Source organism: Gobius niger, assembly GCF_951799975.1.
Source record: "Gobius niger genome assembly, chromosome: 6".
Lineage (NCBI taxonomy): Eukaryota > Metazoa > Chordata > Actinopteri > Gobiiformes > Gobiidae > Gobius > Gobius niger.
Genome location: NC_136857.1, coordinates 8060404 through 8082378, shown reverse-complemented (window position 1 = coordinate 8082378; position 21975 = coordinate 8060404). Strand labels below are relative to the sequence as shown.

Below are 21975 nucleotides of genomic sequence, written 5' to 3'. Positions count from 1 at the left end.
TGTCCTGATCCTCATCCTCTTGCCCCTGACCATAACTGCAGGTCATCACAGACAAGGGGGGGCGAAGAACTAGCCTGACCAGTCAACTCTTTCTACTCCATACAGTGTCTGGAACCTTGTCAAGCTTCAATGAGTGACCGCCAATCGACCCAGAGGAATGCATCACAACAAACATGGCAGCTCATGTGAGTACAAAGAAGTGTTTGAGACAGAACAGAAAACAATCAAGAGAAACAGCACCGACTTTAACAGGAGAAGCATTAAAGGTTATTGTTGTGGACATTTGAGAGGAAATGTCTTCTGCGTTTGAAAGATGGAGCTGCAGGTTGTGCCTGGACCATCCTAGGACTGATTTGCTCTGGGCTGGAGTGACTGACTCGTATGTTTGTATTCCAATTATTGACCTGTTTACTCTCATTGTTACGCTCAAGACACTTAACAACATCAGAGCCTGTTGACTGTTATGACCTGATTTCATTGAGTCACTCTCTATGAACCATCCCACAACCTACTGACATGAGGAAACGATAGAGGCAAATGTATTTGAATTATGCAAAATCCACCAGAAATAACATTGGGCTTCAAGACAAATTCTTAGTTAGCCTGAACTCATCCCTTTCTTGAGAGGGGGTGCTCTATTTTCTTTTAAAGAGGGGGTATTATGCTTTTTTCAATCACATAGCACCAGTCTATATCACACTACAATGATGACGAAACCTTCTGTTGGTCTGTAAATGCAGTAAATTAGAATAACTGCCTTGTATAATATTGCTCTCTCAAAATGGCTGTGGCGAATGTCTTGAAATAGGCCTCTGTCTCTTTAAGAACCTCTGACCCTTTCCGACACGCCCCCTCCACACGCTGTTTGTGGCATCAGTGGGGAGGGGGTTCTGCTGAGGAGCAGTGGTTGGTTACTCGGCTGGTGACGAAAGCTCGGCTGGTGACGAAAGCTCGGAGGCGTCTCCAGGAGGTGGGGGCGTTCCTAGGAGGACTCAGGCAAACCTATATATAAAAATGGCCGCCATCAGAGTTTTTACAGATTACTCAAAAATATGTGAATGTGCCAAGGCAACACTTCAGGCGTGTTTTTAATGAGGGAATGACATAATAACATGATGTAAAGCTGGAAAAAGTCGATTTTGCATAATACCCCCCCCCCTTTAAATGAAACCCCTCCCACATTTGTGTCACTTTGAGGTTTTTTTCCTAGAGACTCTAAAACTGGCTTCAAGGCTCGGCTCGCTCAGTGAGATGATTGCGTTTCACCATTTCAGTGAATTATTAACACAAAGACTACGATGACACACTTCTCCTGTCTTCGCCTTGATAGACTCGGTTGAATATAAAATCTCGGCTTCTTTGCAAATGTAAACTCTGATGGAAAGTACTGTGCATTTCAGGCGGAGCTTGTTGCAGTTCGCGAAAAGAGGAACAACACCAGGAAGAACCAGGAAGAAAGTTTGAACCAGTGAACAAAGCCAAAGGTCAGTGGGGGGTCTTTAGGGGATAAGGCTCTTGGGACAGAGGCTGACAGGTGCAATCACGTGTGCTGCAAAGAGACGCAAAGAGGATGTCAGGGCGACCGCGGGAGGGCCACTATGAGCGCGTCACAGCCAATCAAGAGCGCCGAGCGAGAGCATGGGGTGTTTGGGGCTCTTCACCAGAGTCCATTACTGTTGAGCGCACAACACAGGTGGCGGCGACAGATCCTACATGTCAAGAAGAAACTATTTTGCGATTATACTATATACAGCATTATTCAAAAGCTACTATGATGTTAAGCTGTGTTGCCTAAATAATTTCAGCTTTTGCCTTTTCTAAATGCAAATCCATTTGATTAGAATGTATTTCTTAGCCATCGAATTAAAATTGCATGCCCTCTTTGCATTTTGTGGCCTTACATAAGCATTCGCGGTGCAGCGGTTGGGTGGTGGGGTAATTCGCACATTCTTTCATTGTGTAGAGTCCGCACACTTCCTTTGGGCCCCTTGTAGATGACAGAGAAAAGAGGAGGGGCCTGTGAGGGAGGGGTTAAGTCAGACCGCAGGACCGAAAACATATAAGTCAGATGTGCCTATGCTTTGTAACCTTTGTCATAAAGTAAGGGCAATTATAAACCGTCTGTATTGCATATTGGCCGAAATGTTCTTAATCCCAGTGATGTAATAACATAGTACTTGGGGTAATTCAATGACACCATTTTGTTCAGATTCAGACCTCTGTATTTATCCCACATGGGGCAATTCCTTCAGAGCAGAAAAAAACATACAATATAAAAACAGCCACACAAACAAGCACCAATCTGCAAAACCTGAATAACAGGAAAGAGATATGTGGTGTCCAATAGCACATGAGGGAACTGGAGCTGCTATCAAATAAAAAATGATTTAAAAAAATGAATGATGAGGCTAGAGATCACAAACTACCATAACTTATCAACAGGAATTTTTGGTAAAGTCGCTCAACCCAATAAAAAAGGGTCCAGAGAGCTTCTGTTGGCATGCTGTGACATCATCTGCATAACATCGGTACAAATTAGTTGTAAAAAAAAAAAATGAAAAAGGGGACACTTATTGCCTCCTTTTCAACGCTGTTCTTATATTGACAAGCATAATGTAATAGTTGATGATAATAATATGTAATACTTCATCTTATTTAAGTATGGCAGCTTATTTTTAGACAATTGGGGCAGTATAGTCAGTGACACCATTTTAGTGCCACCAGCATCACACCCCATTACACCCCTTCAAGGATTTAAACTGAGAGTGAAGGGTGTAGGCTGCGTGGGTCCCTTGACACTAATCCGGAGCCGATCCAGAGCACGTGGAGAGGAGAAAGGGGTCTGCGCCGTGCCCTTATCTGCTGTCACTTGCCCCGCTCCGGCTGCCCCTCCTCCCCTCCCGCCACGACGAGCCCACGGCACTCATCGGCCCCTCTGCTCCGTCCGCCGTTTCCTGTTACTTAGTTACCAGTTGCCACGGTTTGCCTGGGCCGCTTGTGTTTCCATGGCGACTGTGCCCATTCTGTCGCCTCTCCCTCCGCGGCGCCGTCCCGATGGCCTTCCCCACATAAGCCAACCCCAGGCCCTGACCCAACCGCTCCGTGCGTGGTCCCGCAAGGCTCCCAGTTAGTCAGTGAGGCTTTGGTCGCAGCCCTGTTCTCCTCCACCCCAGAGCGGGACATCATGCACTTCAACTTCTGCTCCGGGCTGAGCAGACAAAGAAAGAGAGGAAATAAAAGAGGATGGACCCAATGTTGAATGTATTGAAAAATGCCTATCCAACATCAGCATTTATATAAAACCAATGCATCATTTTACAGATTACTGAAGGTTTTGATACTTCAAACAAAGAAGAGGCCGGTTGAACAAAGAGTGGCCTATAATTATGTGTGTTTATGGCTGCACGATCAGTGTTGGGCAAGTTAAAAAATGGTAATATATTCTATATTGGTGATTACAGCTCTAAAAATATAATATATCTGTATTGCATATTCATTACTGTTTCAAACATGTAGCTGAGTTACACTAATTTAAGTTACTTTTGGCAAAATATAAACTGAATATAGTTATAAAGCCACCGAGCAAAAGCGCAGTCAGAGATTTCCTTTGCATTCATTATCCCCATTGTCTTATGTTTTGATTTGAGGACATTAACTACACGCAACTGCAGATCTTATACACCAGCGTCCAACTTGATCTGGCATGCTGCATTTTATTTGGGGGGAGTTGGCATTTTTTTGTTCATGCATTTAAACGCACTTGTAACTCGAGTTACTTGAAATGTAATGACTAATATATTCCCGTATTTTGTGTAAGTATATAATATGTTATATTTCTTAGTTACTCCTTAGTTATTGCAATATTTTCCCAAACCAATTCAACACACACCATTAAATTTAAACAAAAAATATACATCAAATTGTGTCAAAAAAAAATACTTAAGCAGGGCCAAAACAAGGAACAATTGAACTCGATTGGGAAAATGATGACTGAAACTGAACTTTTGCACATTTTGAAGTTACAATACAGTAACTTAAACAATCCATGGGGTCTTATAATGCAAAAAAAAACTGCTGATTTGAAACATAATTCACAAATCTAAGGAAGGACTTGTTGTTAGGATTTGTGTTTTTCACAGCCATATCCTCAAATATTTCTTTACATTCTCTCCACACAAAGTGGTTGAGTGAAAGGGTAGCCATGTAGCCACAGCTGCCCTTTGGGGCAAACTGACAGAAGAACAACTGCACGCATCTGCACCAACATTCATTCACTCACGGACATCATTCATCTTGGACTGTATTGGTCGGGGAGACCGGATTGCCCAAAGGAAACATACGCACACACTCCATACAGAAAGACATCGCCAAGATGTGAAAAAACAAAACAATTGGCAGACTCATTTTAAGACATTTCAATTGAAAAAAACAACACTCTTATTATTATGAAGTATAGACATTTTGAAAAATACATTATTTGTATTAATTTCGCAAAGTCCTGTTTGACACATTACAAATTAAGTCTTAAAGAAACTCAACTAAACCCTCATAATGATGAATCTCACTCACTTTGTCACAAATCTGTCAAAAATGCCAAGATGTACAATAGCTATGATGTAAAAGCTTATTGAACTGAGAGGTCTAGTTTGTAAATAAAACTACAGGGGACACTGGGAAACTCAGAAGAAATGCAGTTTCCAGTTTCGCCATAAGGTGGCAGTATTTAACAGTCATTTATTTAACAGAAGGTCAACAGTTCTTATCAACCGATCTGAGCACAAGGAGGAAGTGACCATCCCTCTGTATGTACTGGGCCAACAATGAAAGTGTGGTGCACGGTTTTATTTGGTAAAAACTACAAACTATACATTTCTACATTGATTTATATTATGTGCCACGTTCTGTTTGTCTCATGATGTCTTTTATAACTTTTGACATATTACTAAATTCAGCAACAAACAATCAGTTTATCACAGAAGTTGTTAAAGTGCACATAGTAGAATACTGCATGCATTTGCATTATTAGGTGAGAGAAATTCTATTTGTAAATGACAAAAAATAAATGTTTGGCTCTCGATTTACCGATTGATCTACATTCCTACCTTCACTTATGGTCGAGAGATCTGGGTAATGACCGAAAGGACAAGATCGTGGATACAGGTGGCAAAAATGATGAGTTCCCTTTGCTAGGTTGGGCGCACCCTTCAAGATCGGGTGAGGAACTTAGTCACCTCGGAGGAACTCAGAGTAGAGTTGCTGCTCCTTCATGTCAAAAGGAGCCAGCTGAGGGGGTTCGGGCATCTGTTTCGGATGCCTCAGGATGTGTTCTGGGCGTGTCTTATTGGGAGGAGGCCTCGTGGAAGACCCAGGACACACTGGAGGGACTATGGCTCTGAGCTGGCCTCGTCCCCACGGAACAGCTGGAGGAGAAGTGCATGGATCGGGAAGTCTGGGCATCTCTGCTCAGACTGCTGCCTCCACGACCCATCCATCCATCCATCCATTTTCTTCCGCTTTATCCGGGGCCGGGTCGCGGATAAAGTGGATGGGTACATTTTTGGTATCCCCTGTGGCTGCCCCAAAGGACTTAAAAGGAATGTCTGTTGGGAGTGAAGAGCTGTTCTCTTGCCAACAGGTGCCACAGCCAAACAGAGCATGTATCCTCTGCCCGCAGGACGGGCCCAGCTCTCACTTCATGCTCACCATAAGCATCTGTCTGCTGTGGCCAGATTTTTCTAATGAAGAGAGGAAGCTTTAAGATGTTTTGTCCACTGAGGGACAGGGAGCCCTCTAGCTTATCCGGATCCAGGCCAGTCCTGTGAGAAGGCACAGCCAAATGATGAAACGATCTGAAACATGAAGTGAAGAGCCTGGGACGTATGTACCACAAACACGTGTGCACTCATTAGGCTGTTGTTAATGGACCGTGTTCAGGGTGGGGCTTTTGTCCGTACAATCTGAGTCAGGATGGAGAGACTGAGGATGGGGCATCCCACTCACCCTCTGCACGGCCAGAAGCACTGCTGCGCTGCTGTCATGGCAACAGCAGCAGTCACCAGCACCAGCCTGGGCCTCATGCACAGGCCAGGAGGAGTCAGATTCTCACAATGAGAGCACATCCGACGGGCAGCAAAGTACTGTTTGGGCGGCACGAGCTCTTTAACATCTCTGCTCCGTCTGAAGGCTCTGAAAATGACACAGCTCAGCAAACACATTCAGCATTATGGCCAAATGAAAATATCCAGATGTTGACAAAACTATCAATAATGTTTTCATGAGCTCTTTGTGGATTATAGGCTACATATTTATGTAAAATCTGAAGATGCTTGAGATCTTTGCCAAGTATTTTTATTATGAAGATGAAAATATCACCACAATATTAGAAAGTAAATACTGTAATAAGCTTTACCCAGCATACCTGCTGTGAGCAGCTTTCAATGTCCCGACAAGCATCATTGTAGCAAAAGTAGGATGTTACTTCGGGGTTTGTTTGTTTTTCACCTGGTAGTAGTTATTTTTTGTAGCTGCAAACACAATTTCCCCCATCTTGCTTTGAGGGTGCTTTCCAGCTTGTTCCGATGGAATAGGCACCCTGCCCCCTCCGCTCCTCACCTACTTCAAATCGGACATATTCTTTCAGCACTTGATTCAGAACGCCACTTGTGTACCTCGGCCATGGAGCAAACCAAGCCACTCGCAGAGTCCCGTTGCTGTTGGTGCAGGGAGAGTGGCGTCTGAGCCGCACAGTCAAAGCCCATTCAAACAGGTGTGAGGAGCAGACAATTGCAGGTGGCGCTGGTCGGACAGAGCGCATTGCGAGCATCTTTATGCTTTTCCAAATCTTGAGCAACCAGTGTCAGATTGTAGACTTTAATGAAAGAGTGTAGGCCGATGGGAACAGTGAGCACCGCTTGTTGCCCCGTGTTTGTCAGTGCTCTTTGTTGTTAAGCGAGGTCTGTGGGTTTTACGCACAGGTGGGAGATACCCGCTCGGCGTAGGACAGCCCCCCTCTCTGCTCCTCAGCTGATGATGTGAGGAAGTGACATTTTTCACCGCTGCGGTTCGGGACAGTACTGCTCCGCTGCAAACAGGTGTGCTCGTGCGCGGGTCAGTCAGAGCTACAAGACCACGGAGCGTCCCGAAACCAGGCTCTCAACCACGCGGGACAGCGGGGCCAGAGGAGCAACAGCGATCCTTTATTAGCCTGAAGTGACTGAGCCGGTGCACACTCGCAGCGAGAGGAGGAGACGGAGCGCGATGACAACGAAAAAGGCGTGCGTGGAGGCGCCCAAAAGGAGCCGGAGTCCGGTCGTTTTGGAGGCGGAGATGTTCACGGAATTTCAAGACTGGTGTCTCCGGACCTACGGAGACTCTGGCAAAACAAAGACAGTCACCAGGAGAAAATATAACAAGATAATGCAGACATTGTTGCAGAACGAGGAGTCGGACGGCGTTTATGTCGACAACAGCCACATCAACGCAAAATTCAAATTCTGGGTGAAATCAAAAGGGTTTCAGGTCGGGAACAACATCCTGGGGGAGCATAACAAGAAAGGAGCCCCGGGGAAGCCCGTGTTATACGTCCCGGTCAAGTCTACGGTAAAGTGTGTGTGTTGTGCGTCTGTCTGAGAGTCCCGTTGCCGCCTATAAGTTGTCATGATCTCTCCCAGTTCCCTGGCGGCTGACAGGCAGAGGATGCAAACTTATCAGGTTTCATCTTGGTCCCGGTGTAAGCTCATGATCACATTTTTTTCCATAAAGCGCCACTTTGTCCATCCCAAGCAGAACAGCCCTACTCTCATCCCGCTGCCATGGCAACGCCGGTGCCTCCTGGCAGTGCAATTGTAAAACGTATCGAGCAAAGCCTCTGTGAGGCCAGTTTTGTCAGAGCCACATCATCACTATCGACAACATTAAGGTTTAATCTTGTGGTGCAAACGCGTGTCCACAGAGTGTCTGTGTGTCATTCGACGTGGCGATGATGGAGAGGATTTTATCCCATTTCCCCCCTTCATTTCACTCTGCTCGACACATCACCAACGCACGCGCCACTGTCCCGTCCCATTTGTGGACAGACACAGTCTGCTTTCAGCGTCAGACAGCACTACTGTATTGCGACATAAATGGGTGTATTATTTGGAAATATGAAATGTATTTGTACTGCGCGCATTGAGTGTCGGTGCGCACCCCACTCTTCATTGTCCTGGGAAGGATGCGGCTCGAGGCGCACGTTGCTCTGGCAACACCTGTGTCGTCCAGAACAGGACAGTGCCTCTGTCGCATATTATCGGGAAGCCTAACGCCATGATTCTATGTGGACCCTTGCACAATTTTTACATGTGTTGAGTATCTTGAGGTAATTTGTGCAACATTTTATGGAACAGTGGCTGTGCGTAATTGGGGCCACGTGAGCGACTGTGGCGGAAACAAAAGGATACGCTCGGAAGTGATAGAGACATACGCCCACTGTGAGGCTTCTGTCAAAGCGAGAGTAAATGGGAAGTTACCCTGCACCCATGCACGAGCGCCAGTAATGAATCGCGCAGATAAACACGTTCATGATGAACTGTCGGCGTGTGCCCCGGTATAGATCCGTGCGCGCGCCTGTGCCTGTGCGCGCTCACCCGTGTCTCTGCGTGGTGCACGGCCTGCTGTGGCGGTAAGGAGACAACCACCATTTTAAGTAAGCGCCTTGAGGGAATAATCTCCCCCGCCCGCACTGGGACACACTCTGGACCCAGAGCCAAACACAATTTGTGCCCGAGCGCAGACAGACAGATTGAAGCCTTTGATTTTGTTTGAATAGCACTGATCCCTCCACAGGTGTTTTACCTGTGTGAATGCGCACTTAGATTTAGGCCAACTGCCCACAGTGAGCAGCAGTAATCTGCTTCAATATTAAGTTTCAATCCAGGCACGAGGGCAGGTGTGCACGGTCTCTGCAGGTGCACCATACATAACCTCTGAGCTGTCAATAGCCTTTAGCATAAGCTTTTACATTAGTTTCATATTTTTGTTAAGATGACTCAAGGAAAATTACAAGTCAACAATATCTAGCCACAATAAACGTCAGATTCTGGATTTTATATGTATATTTAAACTACAGGTTGAATAATTAAATGGGACATTTTGTCCCAGAGTTCAAGTGATGTTGTAGAATCTTCAAATCAATATTAACAAAGTAATGCGACCAGAACAATGCCCTGAAGTACCTGGAGAAAAGCAACAACATGAAATGACTTCCTTCAGTCAGAAGCAACAAGTTACTGTATTTTGAAGCAGCTCATTAATGCACTTCCTTATTGCCCTGTCCCGGGCCATTAGAGGCCATGGGGCAGGTGTACATAATTGGTCATTGGCTTTTGGAGGACTGCAGGCGGGGGGCGTGTCCTGTGGCTGTGCATTGGAGCCCACTGCAGCTGCTCCCAGGGTGTGCCAAGTTTCTGTGCGGGGACCGGACTGGGCCTAAGTGACAGGAGGCTGTGGGGGAGGATGGGGGAGGCTGTGGGGGAGGGCGGGATGTGGCGGCGTGCAGACAGAGAAGGTCTCTTGTATGTGTCAGTGAGGCGTACAAGGCGCTTCAGTGTGACAGTGGGACAGAGGCAGAGGCAGGGCATAACTGCGAACAGCGCCGGACAGTCTCAGCATGGAGGGCCCTTTTCATGTGCCAAATACGACAGGGAATTATTTACTGTCAGCCTCTGTCTATCCCGGGCCTACAGTCTTCTTTTTAGTCTGTGCGGCTCAGAGCATCCAGAGTCTGAGTGAAGAGATGCAACCTCGTTTAGCTCTCATTATGTCCTGATTAGAGGACCGTACAGAGCAGGAGGGGGGTAGGACCAGAAACAGACACTGACATGCACCAAGCGACAAGCCTCTCCAACGCTCTGAACCCTGAGAAGAAACGCTCCAACGCACCATTCATTTCCGAAGCACTGTTTTGAAAAATGTCTAAATGAAGCATGCTGTTGCTTTAGGTTGCTATGCCGACACACACCAGTAAATATTTCACATGCTCTTTCACATCACTGTTGGACACTTTAGTATGAATGATGAAGGATTATATTCGAAAAATCTCAATTACAATGTTACAAGAAATATTTGGTGTAAAGTTTCAAAGCAGAATAATGGCCTTACAATTGCTATTATCAGTCAACAAATGAATGGCTGCTTCTGGGACGTCTTGCCCACAGGTATAATTTTGAAATCAATCAGCAGCTCACTCATATGTGTTGGAGAATGGACCTTACATGTTTGTGCCTCAGCCACAGACAGACAGAGGAACATCATCATTATTATCTGATTAATTAGTCCAGGTTTCCCCTGAGAGCTCCTCTTTTGTGCCGGGGCCACAGAGTCAAAAGAATACGGCCCCATTTATTCACCAGCATTTGCATTACATTGTGGACATTTTCTGTGTTTTTGTGCTTTGACTGGTATTGCTATACAAGAGGAAATGGCAAAGCTAAGGAAGCTTCATTACTTTTTGTCCGAGCCGCTGAACAACTTGTGTGGGAAAGATGCGGAGCCCCAAGCTGAGCATCTCATCACAAGTTCTTTGTTCGACAGCCTCCAAATCCCTCCGTATATTGACACCCTCCATCCAGTATTGGGAGGCGAGATGTGGCCCGTCTGATAGTTGAGCGTGTACTGTATGTGAGCTGGTACAAAGAGGGGGTCGCAGATCGCATGCTCTGTGTTTCCTCCCTACAGCACCCTCTCTGTTGCCATGGAGAGATCGTTCTTTGCTTTCCCATAGGAGGAGAAATTAACACCATTTTTAACTGGCCTGGGGGCCTCCCCCCGTGTGGGAGATGTCTGAGTTTTGCTCGACTCGCTCACACAGCTGGTCTTTAAGACGGCTATAATCGTCCTAACTCACTGCTCCTGTCATCTGTTACACCTTCAGAAAGGTGGCGTTTACCAAACTGGGACGGGCCTAATGGGTGCAGAGCGACAAAAATTATCATGTGATGATGAATGCTGTAGCCATTTCCACACACCTCGTCAGAGGCTTCCTCAGAGCCAATGGGAGCACCCGCCTCAGTGGGACAGAGGGGTGTCACACAGTCTATCAAATAGAGCTCTTGTGCAGCAGCTGAGAGGGAAACACCATCACTGGACACAGGGCCAACCTAATGTGGGTTTAATGATAGGGCTTAATAAAGTGAGAGGTCCCATGACACTTGGCAGAACAGAGGGAGGAGGAGGCGTCTTACCACAGGACGTCCTACAGTATTTTAAACGTAGTGCAGTCTTATATATTACTCAGGGGCAAGAGAAGATTTACATTTACATGTCCATTAGCCAGTTGACAGATTTACAGGGAGACTAAGGGCCTTTAAAAAACGACCTGTTGTCACATCAGCAGTGAGATAATCTGAGTCATTAATGTAGTGTCGACACACGTACACACACCTCACACATGCACATCATGAAAAAGCACAGATGTTGACTTGAATACATTCGCTTTGTGTTTGCAACTGTAAGAATCCCAAACGTCAGCAGTCCGGCGTGTGCCACTGCCACTGAAGCTAATTTCTGTCCCGTCCTGTCTTCGTGACCCAGCTGCGCGCCCCTCCGCCCCCTCCTCCTGACCTGGCTGTGTGCAGGACCGCTCGGCTGGCTCCCCTCGGCGACTCTCTGCCTCGCTCCATGTGCATGTGTGGATGTGGAGACTGCCGGCGGGGGTGGGGGCGGCCAACTCAAACCCCTCCTGTCTCCTAGCAACAGAGCGGTTTGGTGCGGGACAGGGAGAAAGCGTGCAGGGGATGGGGGCTGGTTACACACACAACAGTCAGTGGCTGGGGAGAGCAAAGTCCTACGGGATTAGAAAAGATGGAGCACAAGGAGCAAAGGGGAGAGTGAGAAGAGAGCAGGAGTTTAGTGTTGCTCTGTCGTCAGTGATTGAGGCTGCTGACATGTCTCCTTTGCTATTCACCAACGCTGCTGAGGAGACCAAATATCTATGAAGCCATTCAACAGCTGTTCTTCCCCTGATGCTTTTCTACTGTACCAAAACCTACATAGCCCGTGCAAATCCACACACCCAGAAGAGTTGTGCTGAGAGGTGCACTCCCCCTCCTCTTGTTTTGGGAGCTACAGTAAATAGCTTTTCTGGCAAACTACAGCCATGCCGAGCAAGGCCTTCAGGTGACATGATCGCTGATGAAAGCAATGCGCTCATAGCCACAGGCGGTTATTTCATGAGTGTTACAATGGTTTTGTAAATTTGAGTTTTTAGATTCAGACACATGCCAGTGCTACAGGGAGGCTTACTGCCAATCAAACTCTGCTGGATTGCACATAGGGTTTTTGGTTCATTGGATTTCTGGTCCTGAAGCGGACCCATCTCACAAGAGAGCATCCCTGGTGTAAAACGCTGATGTTTGTTGGGGTAGAATTCAGCAGAGGATGCAGCCACCGTGTGGGTGCATTGCACACCCCACAGTTCTGAGATTATCTAAATCCAGCGTGAATGGGCCTGACACCATTGTCCCAAGCAGCGGCGCGGTGATGTCACCGGGGATGTAGATACCTCCAGTGCAGCAGATTACAGCGGTGATGATGAGGTGACGGAGCGCTATTATTTCATTTATTATTACATTTAGTCCATGCTGACACAGAAAGAGGGGAAAAAGCATCGGATTAAAACAAACCCGCTCCGTGAGCTGGTTTTAGTTGCTATAGCAACGATCATTACCTCGCACTTGGGAGAGCAGGAGCAAGGAGCGAGAATGGGGAGAACGGGACAGAGGTAGGGATACAGTCAGAGGGGAGGCTGTTAGAGATTATATGATAGATCCCAGAAACAGGACAGAAATGTGGTTAGTGATAAAAGTATAATTTGTCAGTGACAGGGGACAACTTTTGAACTCGGGACACATCATTGAAATGAGACCAAACCAACTGACCCGCCTGGAGCCAATCTGTAGCAAATGTCAGGGCCGGTCTCATTTCAGATGGAAAAGGTGGTTCTAATTAAAAAACCCAAATCCATTAGTTCCGTGTGATGCTGCTGGGACAGCAGCTGAGAGGGCCGCTGATAAGATCAGTCCAAAGGGCTGTTGACTGTTCGAGATCAACACCATACAATAGGCCTAGGGAGAGGATGAGGAGCATGGAGGAGAGAAAGCCCCATGTGGCGCAGCGGATGGAGGCTGTTGTCCTGGCGATTGCACTTCTCTGGTGTGTCACATGACCCTTTGCCCAGCACACCTGCCCGAGAGAAATAAGTGGCAGTTTCTATGGTGACAGGGTCAGCTGTATAGAAGCAGGATGGCGGCCAGAGGTGCTGATAGGAGGGACAGTTCGGCTTGTACAGTGTTGGTTGTGTTATTTTTAAACATTGCACGGAGGAAAAGTGACGGTTTTTCGGGCCCAGCGAGGGCTTTTGCACCTGGGGAGGCAGAGGGAAAGAACTGCACCACAGCTCAGGACACGGCTGGCAGTGTGTCGGACTGTCCGTAACCACATTAGCCGTGACTCATGTGCCATAAAGATGTGTCCCGCTCACATCACCAGGCTGTAGAGTCTTATACAGCTGTACCTCACACTCCCTCCCCTCATAAACCTTATTATATATGTAACCCCGAGGCACAACATTCCACTTAACTCTGACTTTGTGTGTTTTAGTGCTCAGACGGCGGTTCAGTGCAAGAAAACTCCTCACTGAAGCGCGTGGCTGTAGTGGAGGACTTCTTCGACATTATCTATGCCATGCACGTGGAGATCGGCACTGACCCAGGCAGAGCCCCCAAACATGCAGGCCAAAAGAAGACCTACAAAGCGGTGAGTAGATGAGTAGATGATACTTTGTGAAGTCGTTTTTACCACCTCCTATATGTGTCATTTTTAGCATAAGGAGTTGCCAAGGGAACAAATACTGCCACTTAACCCAAGGCAATGCAATGCAGGAGTTACACAGTATTTTTTTGTGTTCATGTGGTACATGCTTATAGAGCCATTTGGGGGTCTGACCCGTCCTATCGTGACCTATTAAGATAATGTAACCCTTATTCAATAGTAGGGCTGGGCAATTAATCGAAATTTGATCGAAATCGCAATCTCTGGTCAATCTCAATAATTGTCATGGGACTTTATAACCATCAGGATTGCAGCCATTTCTTTGGCAAAAATGCACCTCGTTTTGAAGTTTGGATGAGACAATGGAGGATTTTTGTGTGTTAAATGAAATTGGAGGGAAGCATTTGTTTTTGTCTGAGCTGAAGTTTGTATAAAAGGTCTGTCTACATTCATGAATCAGCTACGTTGCATTTATACTATGAAATAAAAAATAAAAAATCAAGATCAATCAATATAAGAAGAAAAATTGTGATTCATTTGTTTGCCATGTCGTCCAGCCGTATTCAACATCGTCAAAGAAATTAAATGAAAACAGTTAGAGAATTACATAATGTCCATACCTCCTGCATAAAACAGGCCAATACATTTTTGAGTGAAATAATTTTAAACCTATCGCTTAAAGAGACTAGATGCAAGTTGGTAATGTTATACCCACTACTGCCACCTCAGGTCTTACGCGTAACTGCACCTTCTATATTAAGCTTGTGCATGACGGCAATTCGGACCCGAAGTAACAACTTTTTGAGTGAACAGGTCTGGGCTCATTCTACACATTAGGACATGGCTGGAACATGTAGGGGGATGAAAATACTTACTTTTAAAGCAGTACTAAGTAACGTGTTTACCTTAATAAATCTGTTTCGTAGTCCCTGTGGGGGTAATACAAGTGTTTATGGGATGATTGGAGGGTCTTTCATCTCCCCCTGGTGTCTCTGGCCAGAAAATGTAATCACGAAGAAGAAGCTAACATGCTAACGGGCAAAGCTAACTGCGGGCTAACGTCACTTTAAACAGTATTTACAGCCAAGTTTGAGTGAAAAAAGTAATTTCCATTGTATAATTGGATGCACAGCAACCCTTCGCCTTTCCTGTCAGCGTAGTATTTGCTCTCCAAGACAATTAATAAGTTAAAAAATCATAACTTGCTACTACACCTGCAGTTGTGCTTGTAGCCTCTAGGGGGAAGAGTTACTTAGTACTACTTTAACATTTTTAAACTCTGTATAGTCCCTTTAAAGTGTCTATGAATAATTATGAATAACTGAATGAAATTGTTGCATGCAGCTTTTCTTTTCTCAATTCTGTCCCACCATCCCCAACTAAAACTTGTCCCACTTTTACTACTTTTTGAGATGGTCAACATAGATGGCAGTTATGTACAGTAAAAAAGCATCAGTTGGTACTCAAAAAATGTAAAAATTATTTAGTACCAAAAACAGGGAACTGAAAAACAAAAACAAAAAAAAACAAAACACTTTTAATGCCTTGTCAGTCCAGCCAGGATTTAAAAAGTTAGGTGTCCCAGCTCACATTAATGACAAAAACTACCGGCTTGCTCACAGAAATAAAGTTTTATAAAAATGAATGAACAATATAATGATGTTGTATTGTATATAACCAAATAATTAATAATGTAATCACTAAAAAGTATCGCCCAGGACAAGTAACCACCAAGCAAGCAGGTGGAGCAACTGGGACATCAACACTGGCCCTTCTGCGTTACAAATAAACAAATAAGAAAGTGGAGAGCCCGTTCCCGTTAGTGCCCCTGCCCCGTAGAGGTCCTGTCATGTCCTATATAGTGTACAGCCTTTTGAGGAGGCAGCAGCACTGGTGCAGGGCATAATATGAAGCTGTCAGTATGGCCTTCTGGGAGGTGCACTCCTCTGGGTGGCCTTTCCCCCTCCACTGTTGCCTGTAGGGGCCATGATGGCAGCGCACAGAGGGGCAGAGGGGATCAGGAGCAGCCGTGGCGGGCCGGGGGGAGGCGGGCACCCCTGCTGCCTCTCTCCATGGTCACGTGAAGGTCGCGACTAACAGGGAAACGCCAGCGGGGGTGAGGGGGGTGAGTGGCACAGCAGCAGACGAGAGGCAGAGCATGTTGTAAATACAAACATGCTTCACCTGGGATACACAGTGTTATAGAGAATCAACAAGGAAATCTGTGCTGGGTTCAAGTATCTACAGTATCTCATTACATTTTTAGGGTTGGCAAAGTAGTAACCCATTTGCAGAGTTATTTGACCGGTCTTTATGCTCTTCCCAAGAGCATGTCCAGACTTTTTTTCACTGGATTGGCCTATGGGGGGTTGTTATGTTTGGGTGGCACTAGGATGACACATGTCTTTAAGGCTTTTAGCAAAATCTGAATAGAGCACTTGATTTTCATTACTCTGATTAACTTGACCATTTGCTCGTATGAGTTTGGTGATACAAAACAAGTACAATTAAAAAATAAGCTTGATCCTGACCCCCACTGCACTGCCTAAGGCTCTCTGTGTGGGGTCCCATCAGTTTCCAGTGGCCTGAGCTACACCTGGCCACCCTCTTGACACCCGCCTGGCCATCCCTTCTGTGCCTGGAGATTCTAATTATTTTTTGGCAACAGGCGTAATGTGAAATGAGGGAGCAAACTTATACTTCAAGAGTTTGTTTGCATAAGCATTTATCTCTTTTAAAAAGATAATAACATAGTGAATCTAAAGCTGAGTGGATCTGATCAATAAGGAGTTTCTTAATATTTTACTGCACTCAGAAAGAGCTCCCCAATAAAAGCCTTGCTATGAAAGAAGATTATTACAAGCATACTCTTCGAACTCTTCAAGCAAAAATACATCCTTTGATATCATGTTTTGTTTTCGTCATCAATTTAGGTTCAGCACTTAAGCTAAGCCGAGAAAAAACAGAGAGAATGAGAATTGATTTTTAAGTTGTACTTGGAATGACTAACTCGCAAAGTGGGACATGTTGCATACTTTTCGAACCTAAAATTTTAAACGTAGTATTCATTACAAGCTTACATTTAAGATATAGCCTTATTCAGTGGTTCTGAACATGGGGGTCAGGGGTCGCAGATTCCAATGTTTGCATGGCCCAGAGGCATTTACAAACACAAGCACTTGTTATGCTGGGAGAACTGAAAAGGCTCATGAAAAGGTAAATGAATGAAAGGTAAATGATTCGTTTTTATTCCCCAACAAACTCACCTCTCACTCACCTGATTTCTGATTGTATCCATGTTCTGCTTCTTTGTCCTGTCTCTGTCACAGATCGCGGAGACGTACGCCTTCCTACCGAGGGAAGCGGTGACTCGGTTCCTAATGAGCTGCGGAGAGTGTCAGAAGAGGATGCACATCAACCCGAGTGCGGCGGAGTTCAAAGGTAACGGCGCGCGCGTGACCCGCTGTGGCCTCGCCGTACGTTCTTCAGGCATCATTAGGCATCACGCGCTATTTTTGAGGCCAACCCTTGATGAACAGGACTTAGGCAGATTCTCTGACTTATTGATTGGGAAGGGGTTAATTACAGTGTTGCAGGAACACACAGGTAATTATAGGCTTTAGTCAAACACAAAAAAACACACTAAAACATACTGCTGGTAGGGTGACAGTCTCGTTTCTGTATATGGACCCTAGACACTTGAATCCTCACCTTTCTTAGACTCAGTAAAACAAAAGCTGGATCTATCATCTGATGCATTTAAAGGAATAGGCCACCGTTTTTACAGACTGAGACATGTTCTTACCTTAGCTTTGACGAGTTCTTTAGGACCTGTCTGATCTTCACCCGTGCCTTCAGTCATGTAAACACAGCGCAGACGGCGTTAGCATTTAGCCTCTCCCTCTCTCCTCTATAGCTCCAAAACAGGTCAAGATAGAAGCTACCAAGCTCTTCCACGTTTTCCCTATTTAAATATGGTTACGTGAAGCGTTCCACTACAAAGTATAATTACACAAAATTAAACAATGTGGATTTTCTAAGCGGATAAAAGGGGGAACTATAATGTAAGGCGTAATAATACCAGGAGTAATTTGGCATCCGCACAGTAAAGTGAAGATTACTGCGCGGATTTCGAACTACTCCTGGTATTACTACGCCTTACAATATAGTTCCCCCTTTTATCCGCTTAGAAAATCCACATTGTTTAATTTTGTATAATTATACTTTGTAGTGGAACACTTCACGTCACCATATTTAAATAGGGAAAACGTGGAAGAGCTTGGTAGCTTCTATCTTGACCTGTTTCGGAGCTATAGAGGAGAGAGGGAGAGGCTAAATGCTAACGCCGTCTGCGCTGTGTTTACGTGACTGAAGGCACGGGGGAAGATCAGACAGGTCCTAAAGAACTCGTCAAAGCTAAGGTAAGAACATATCTCAGTATGTAAAAACGGTGGCCTATTCCTTTAAGGCTTCAAATATGTTCAACTGCCTGCTTAGATAGTAGTTGAGTTGCACAATATGAGGAAAAAAATGCAATATTTGATAACAATCTTGAATATTACAATGGTAACATTGTTTTAACACAATCAAAACAAGACAAGAAACATGGATTTCTATGGGTGAAGGCAGCCAAATCTTCTGCAGTCTCTTAAGCTCGGGGCCAATGGCAATTGACCTAAAATAATGGAAGAAAGTGGGAGTGGTTGTGCTATTTGGTGGGACAAACTGTAGGTGTTGATTTATCCCCAAAAACACCTACAGTTTGAATTGCAATGTCTTATGTCACAACACATTCATTTAACTTCCCACAGTTGGGCATCAGGTAAAAAAGTTGGCCTAAATGGTGCCACCAACAGAGGAGCAGATCGTCATCCTAACTGTCAATGAAGCTCATATTTCTGTAATTGTTGATTTAAATAGGGATCACATCGTGCGTGTGTGTGTAATAGTAAACTTTACTAAGAGCAAATGTTTACCTTGGTCACGATGTGTCTGCTCTGGGATGGTTGAAAGATCTGTTGTCGCAGACTCCCTCTAGCGGCAAGAGAAGAGAACAAAGAAAGGAAGTCCAAATCGGGCAACAACAAAAAAAAGTGAAAGCGGCTGTTAGAAAATCAGCATTTATCAGAGACATCAGCTTTCATGACATCGTTTCACTCACGCCTGCCTGTTTTTGCTTCAACGCCGCAACTTCCAACCTGTTTTATCTCTTGTTCTTGTCCCTCAGAAAACGACAGGCCGACATCACTGGTCCCGGACCTCATCGACTATAACATGCCTCTTACTGCCACCTACCTGAAGCAGATGAAACTGCAGTGCATGACCAACACGGAGAGGGTGAGTCGAGCCTGCACCGGACGAATGAAACACATAGTCATTTACATTATTGACCTTTATTTACATTGTGAATAATCATGTCGTCACAAAAGGTGGATATAGAGGTCGGGAATGTGACGTCATATCGCTAAGCATTATGGGATTAACAGCAATTGTAAACTAATGGAGATATTAAAAGTTAAAATACTGGAGTTATTGTTCACATTAAAACACTTGGAGACCACAGTGTGTTAGATGTATTTACCAGCAGTAACTCAGAAGCTAACGGAGTCATTCCACTGTTTTTTTCTCCACTTTTTATACTGTTTTTAGCTAATGTTAGTCTATGGAAATGTATGCTAACAGCTGCAAAGATGGCGGATCTCCATGGTAACTGTGGACATTCCCGAACTCTATAGGCTTTGTCAATTAGCTATTTTGTTATTATTATAATTCGTTCTATCGTGCTCAGAGGACAAAGTATAGCTTCAAAGGCAAATCCTCCGTTGCCAAAATCAAAACAATCGCACCATGAGACGTGCACGCGCCGGTCGTGGTTGTTTTGGGGGCGTGTCGCAGCAGCGCTCGTGGCCACGCCCCTCGCCGTGACGCGGTGCTCCCTCTGACTCTGGAGCGGAGCGGTGCACGGGCTTCCGATGTTATTAGCGCAGACCCCACTCGCTCAATAAATAGGATTATTCGCAACAATGGGCCGTACGCGGGGTGAGTACAGATGAAAAAAAACAAAAACAAAAACAGAGATAGATGCGCACGTGCTAGCCTGCTACTTCTGGAAAACGAGCTTGTAAAACGAGACGCTTGTCCAAGTTCCACCGCGCTGTTTGAAGAATTGCATGTTGCCACTTTTGTTTGATATAAGTGCTTTTTTTAATCAACCGTACTTACTTATGCTTTTGTGTGATTCTTCATTTTGTTTTGAGTTTCACCCTGGGACATTTGATAAATAACTGCACGGAGCGCGACTTTGCCTGGAGGTGGCCTATTATTTGTTGAGCGATGGCAAATTACATCACACTGTCTTCTTTTTTCTTTTTCTTTTTTCACTTATTTCGCATCAGATCAGGTTTAAAGTAATACAAGCCTCATCTTTCATCAATTATGTATTTCCTCTAAGCATAGAAATGAATGACGCTACATACAACTACTTAGAAACTGTGTCCCTCTATCTCTCTCCCGCTCCCTTTAATGTTGCACGGCTCACTTGGTACCTAATAGAGCTGTCACTGAGCATTTTGGTCCTCCTCAAACTCCTTTACAGCGGGGCAGACGCATATTCCCAGGAGAAAAAGACCCATTTGTGGCTCGGTGTAGGGAAATAAGAGCGTGAGATGTGATGCCTCGATATGCGACATCGCTGAGCAGTTTGTCCAGTCATGCCCTCCCCAAAACAACTATGCGTTTTTAATTTCGCCATCTTCTGCTTTACTCATCTCTGTTACGCCACAATACACATCTTTGGATTCTGCGACGTAACACAGTTATAAATAGTAATGCTCCCAGAAGCATATTACTTAACAGGAAAACAGAGGCACTTAGGAGCTTTTAATGTTGTGACAGAGGGAGACTTGTTCAACATACATACCCTTTCAAGCTGTACTCTCTTTTATTCCCCTTCTCTTTGTGGTCGTCACGTTAAACTATCACACAGGCCATTCACAACGTTATCAGAAATATCTATATGGAAAATCCACAAATGTTGAATGATTAAATAAACTGTGCCACAAGTACGCACTTGTATATCATTACAAAGCATTCAAATCTCTTTCAACTAGCACTACATCTAGATTTATTTGACAATAATGACATTGCTGTCCTATTACAACACTTTCATTTTCAACTTTGGCTGAAATTGTACACAGTTTTTGCTTAAAAGTTGCCCAGTGTATCCGATTTGCTTTTAAATATAAAAGTTTCCCCTCATTTTTCTGTGTGTTTGCAAGTCTGAACAATGAAAAAAAATAAACAGATTGTTTGTGACGTAAAAAATAGTAGGTCTGGGAAAAAATAGCGGATCTGACTTGGATCACAATACTTTGTGCTGCAATACCAAGTATCGATACTTTTTCAAGTATCACAATACTTTCAATACTTGTGTTTGGAGGCATTTTTATCCTGCTCTCCTTTGTTTTGCAGTATCAGCACTTTGTAACACTTCGTGTTAACTATTATTATATTATTATTATTATTATTATTATTATTATTGGAATAAAATGTGTTTTGTCCTTTAGTATATGGTAAAAGCTGACACTTATCCAAACATACTGGGTTTAAAGCCTTTTAAACAGTCATAAAATGTCAGGCTAGTTGGCATATTTTACAGTGAAGTGACAGTTTTCCTCCTGAAAGTTGTGAAACCTGGTTTAAACTCAGTCCCTGTGACGAATTGTGATGTTGTAAATGCATTAGGAAAGTTTGAGATGAGTTTGGACCAGAAAATAGCAATTTGAAATTTGGGTGACCCTGTTTCTTTGTACAATCAGGTATAACTCCTTCAACACCTCAATAAATGTCAAATGGCATTGGGTTTATAAACTTTAGACACATGACTGTTTTCTTTGTATACATTTTAAAGTAAACATGTTACAAATCATAATTACTTATTGTATCGCAATAGGTATTGGATCGGCCCCTGAGTATCGTGATACAAAAGTGGATCGTCCCGGCCTTAAAAAATATAGTACGTGGGCATCAAAATGACATTAACAAAAAAGCATTCAATCTGACTTGCTGCTGTACAGTACTTGTATAAACTGTGTTTTTACTGCAATACTTTACCCTTTACTTGACCTAAATTAATATGTGACTATGTGATTGACTGTTAGAAGAATGAAT

At 44.5% G+C, this 21975-nt stretch overlaps 1 protein-coding gene across 1 annotated transcript in view; it reads left to right on the top strand.

The window, feature by feature from the left end:
- Nucleotides 1-6641: 6641 nt before the first annotated feature.
- Nucleotides 6642-21975, top strand: part of nol4la (nucleolar protein 4-like a) — a 30154-nt gene continuing 14820 nt past the window's right edge. The window contains exons 1-4 of the mRNA XM_079558942.1: nucleotides 6642-7599; nucleotides 13636-13791; nucleotides 17136-17247; nucleotides 19034-19143. Coding sequence (XP_079415068.1) covers nucleotides 7258-7599; nucleotides 13636-13791; nucleotides 17136-17247; nucleotides 19034-19143 — 720 coding nt within the window. The 5' untranslated portion in view covers nucleotides 6642-7257. The remainder of the gene's footprint in view (nucleotides 7600-13635; nucleotides 13792-17135; nucleotides 17248-19033; nucleotides 19144-21975) is intronic.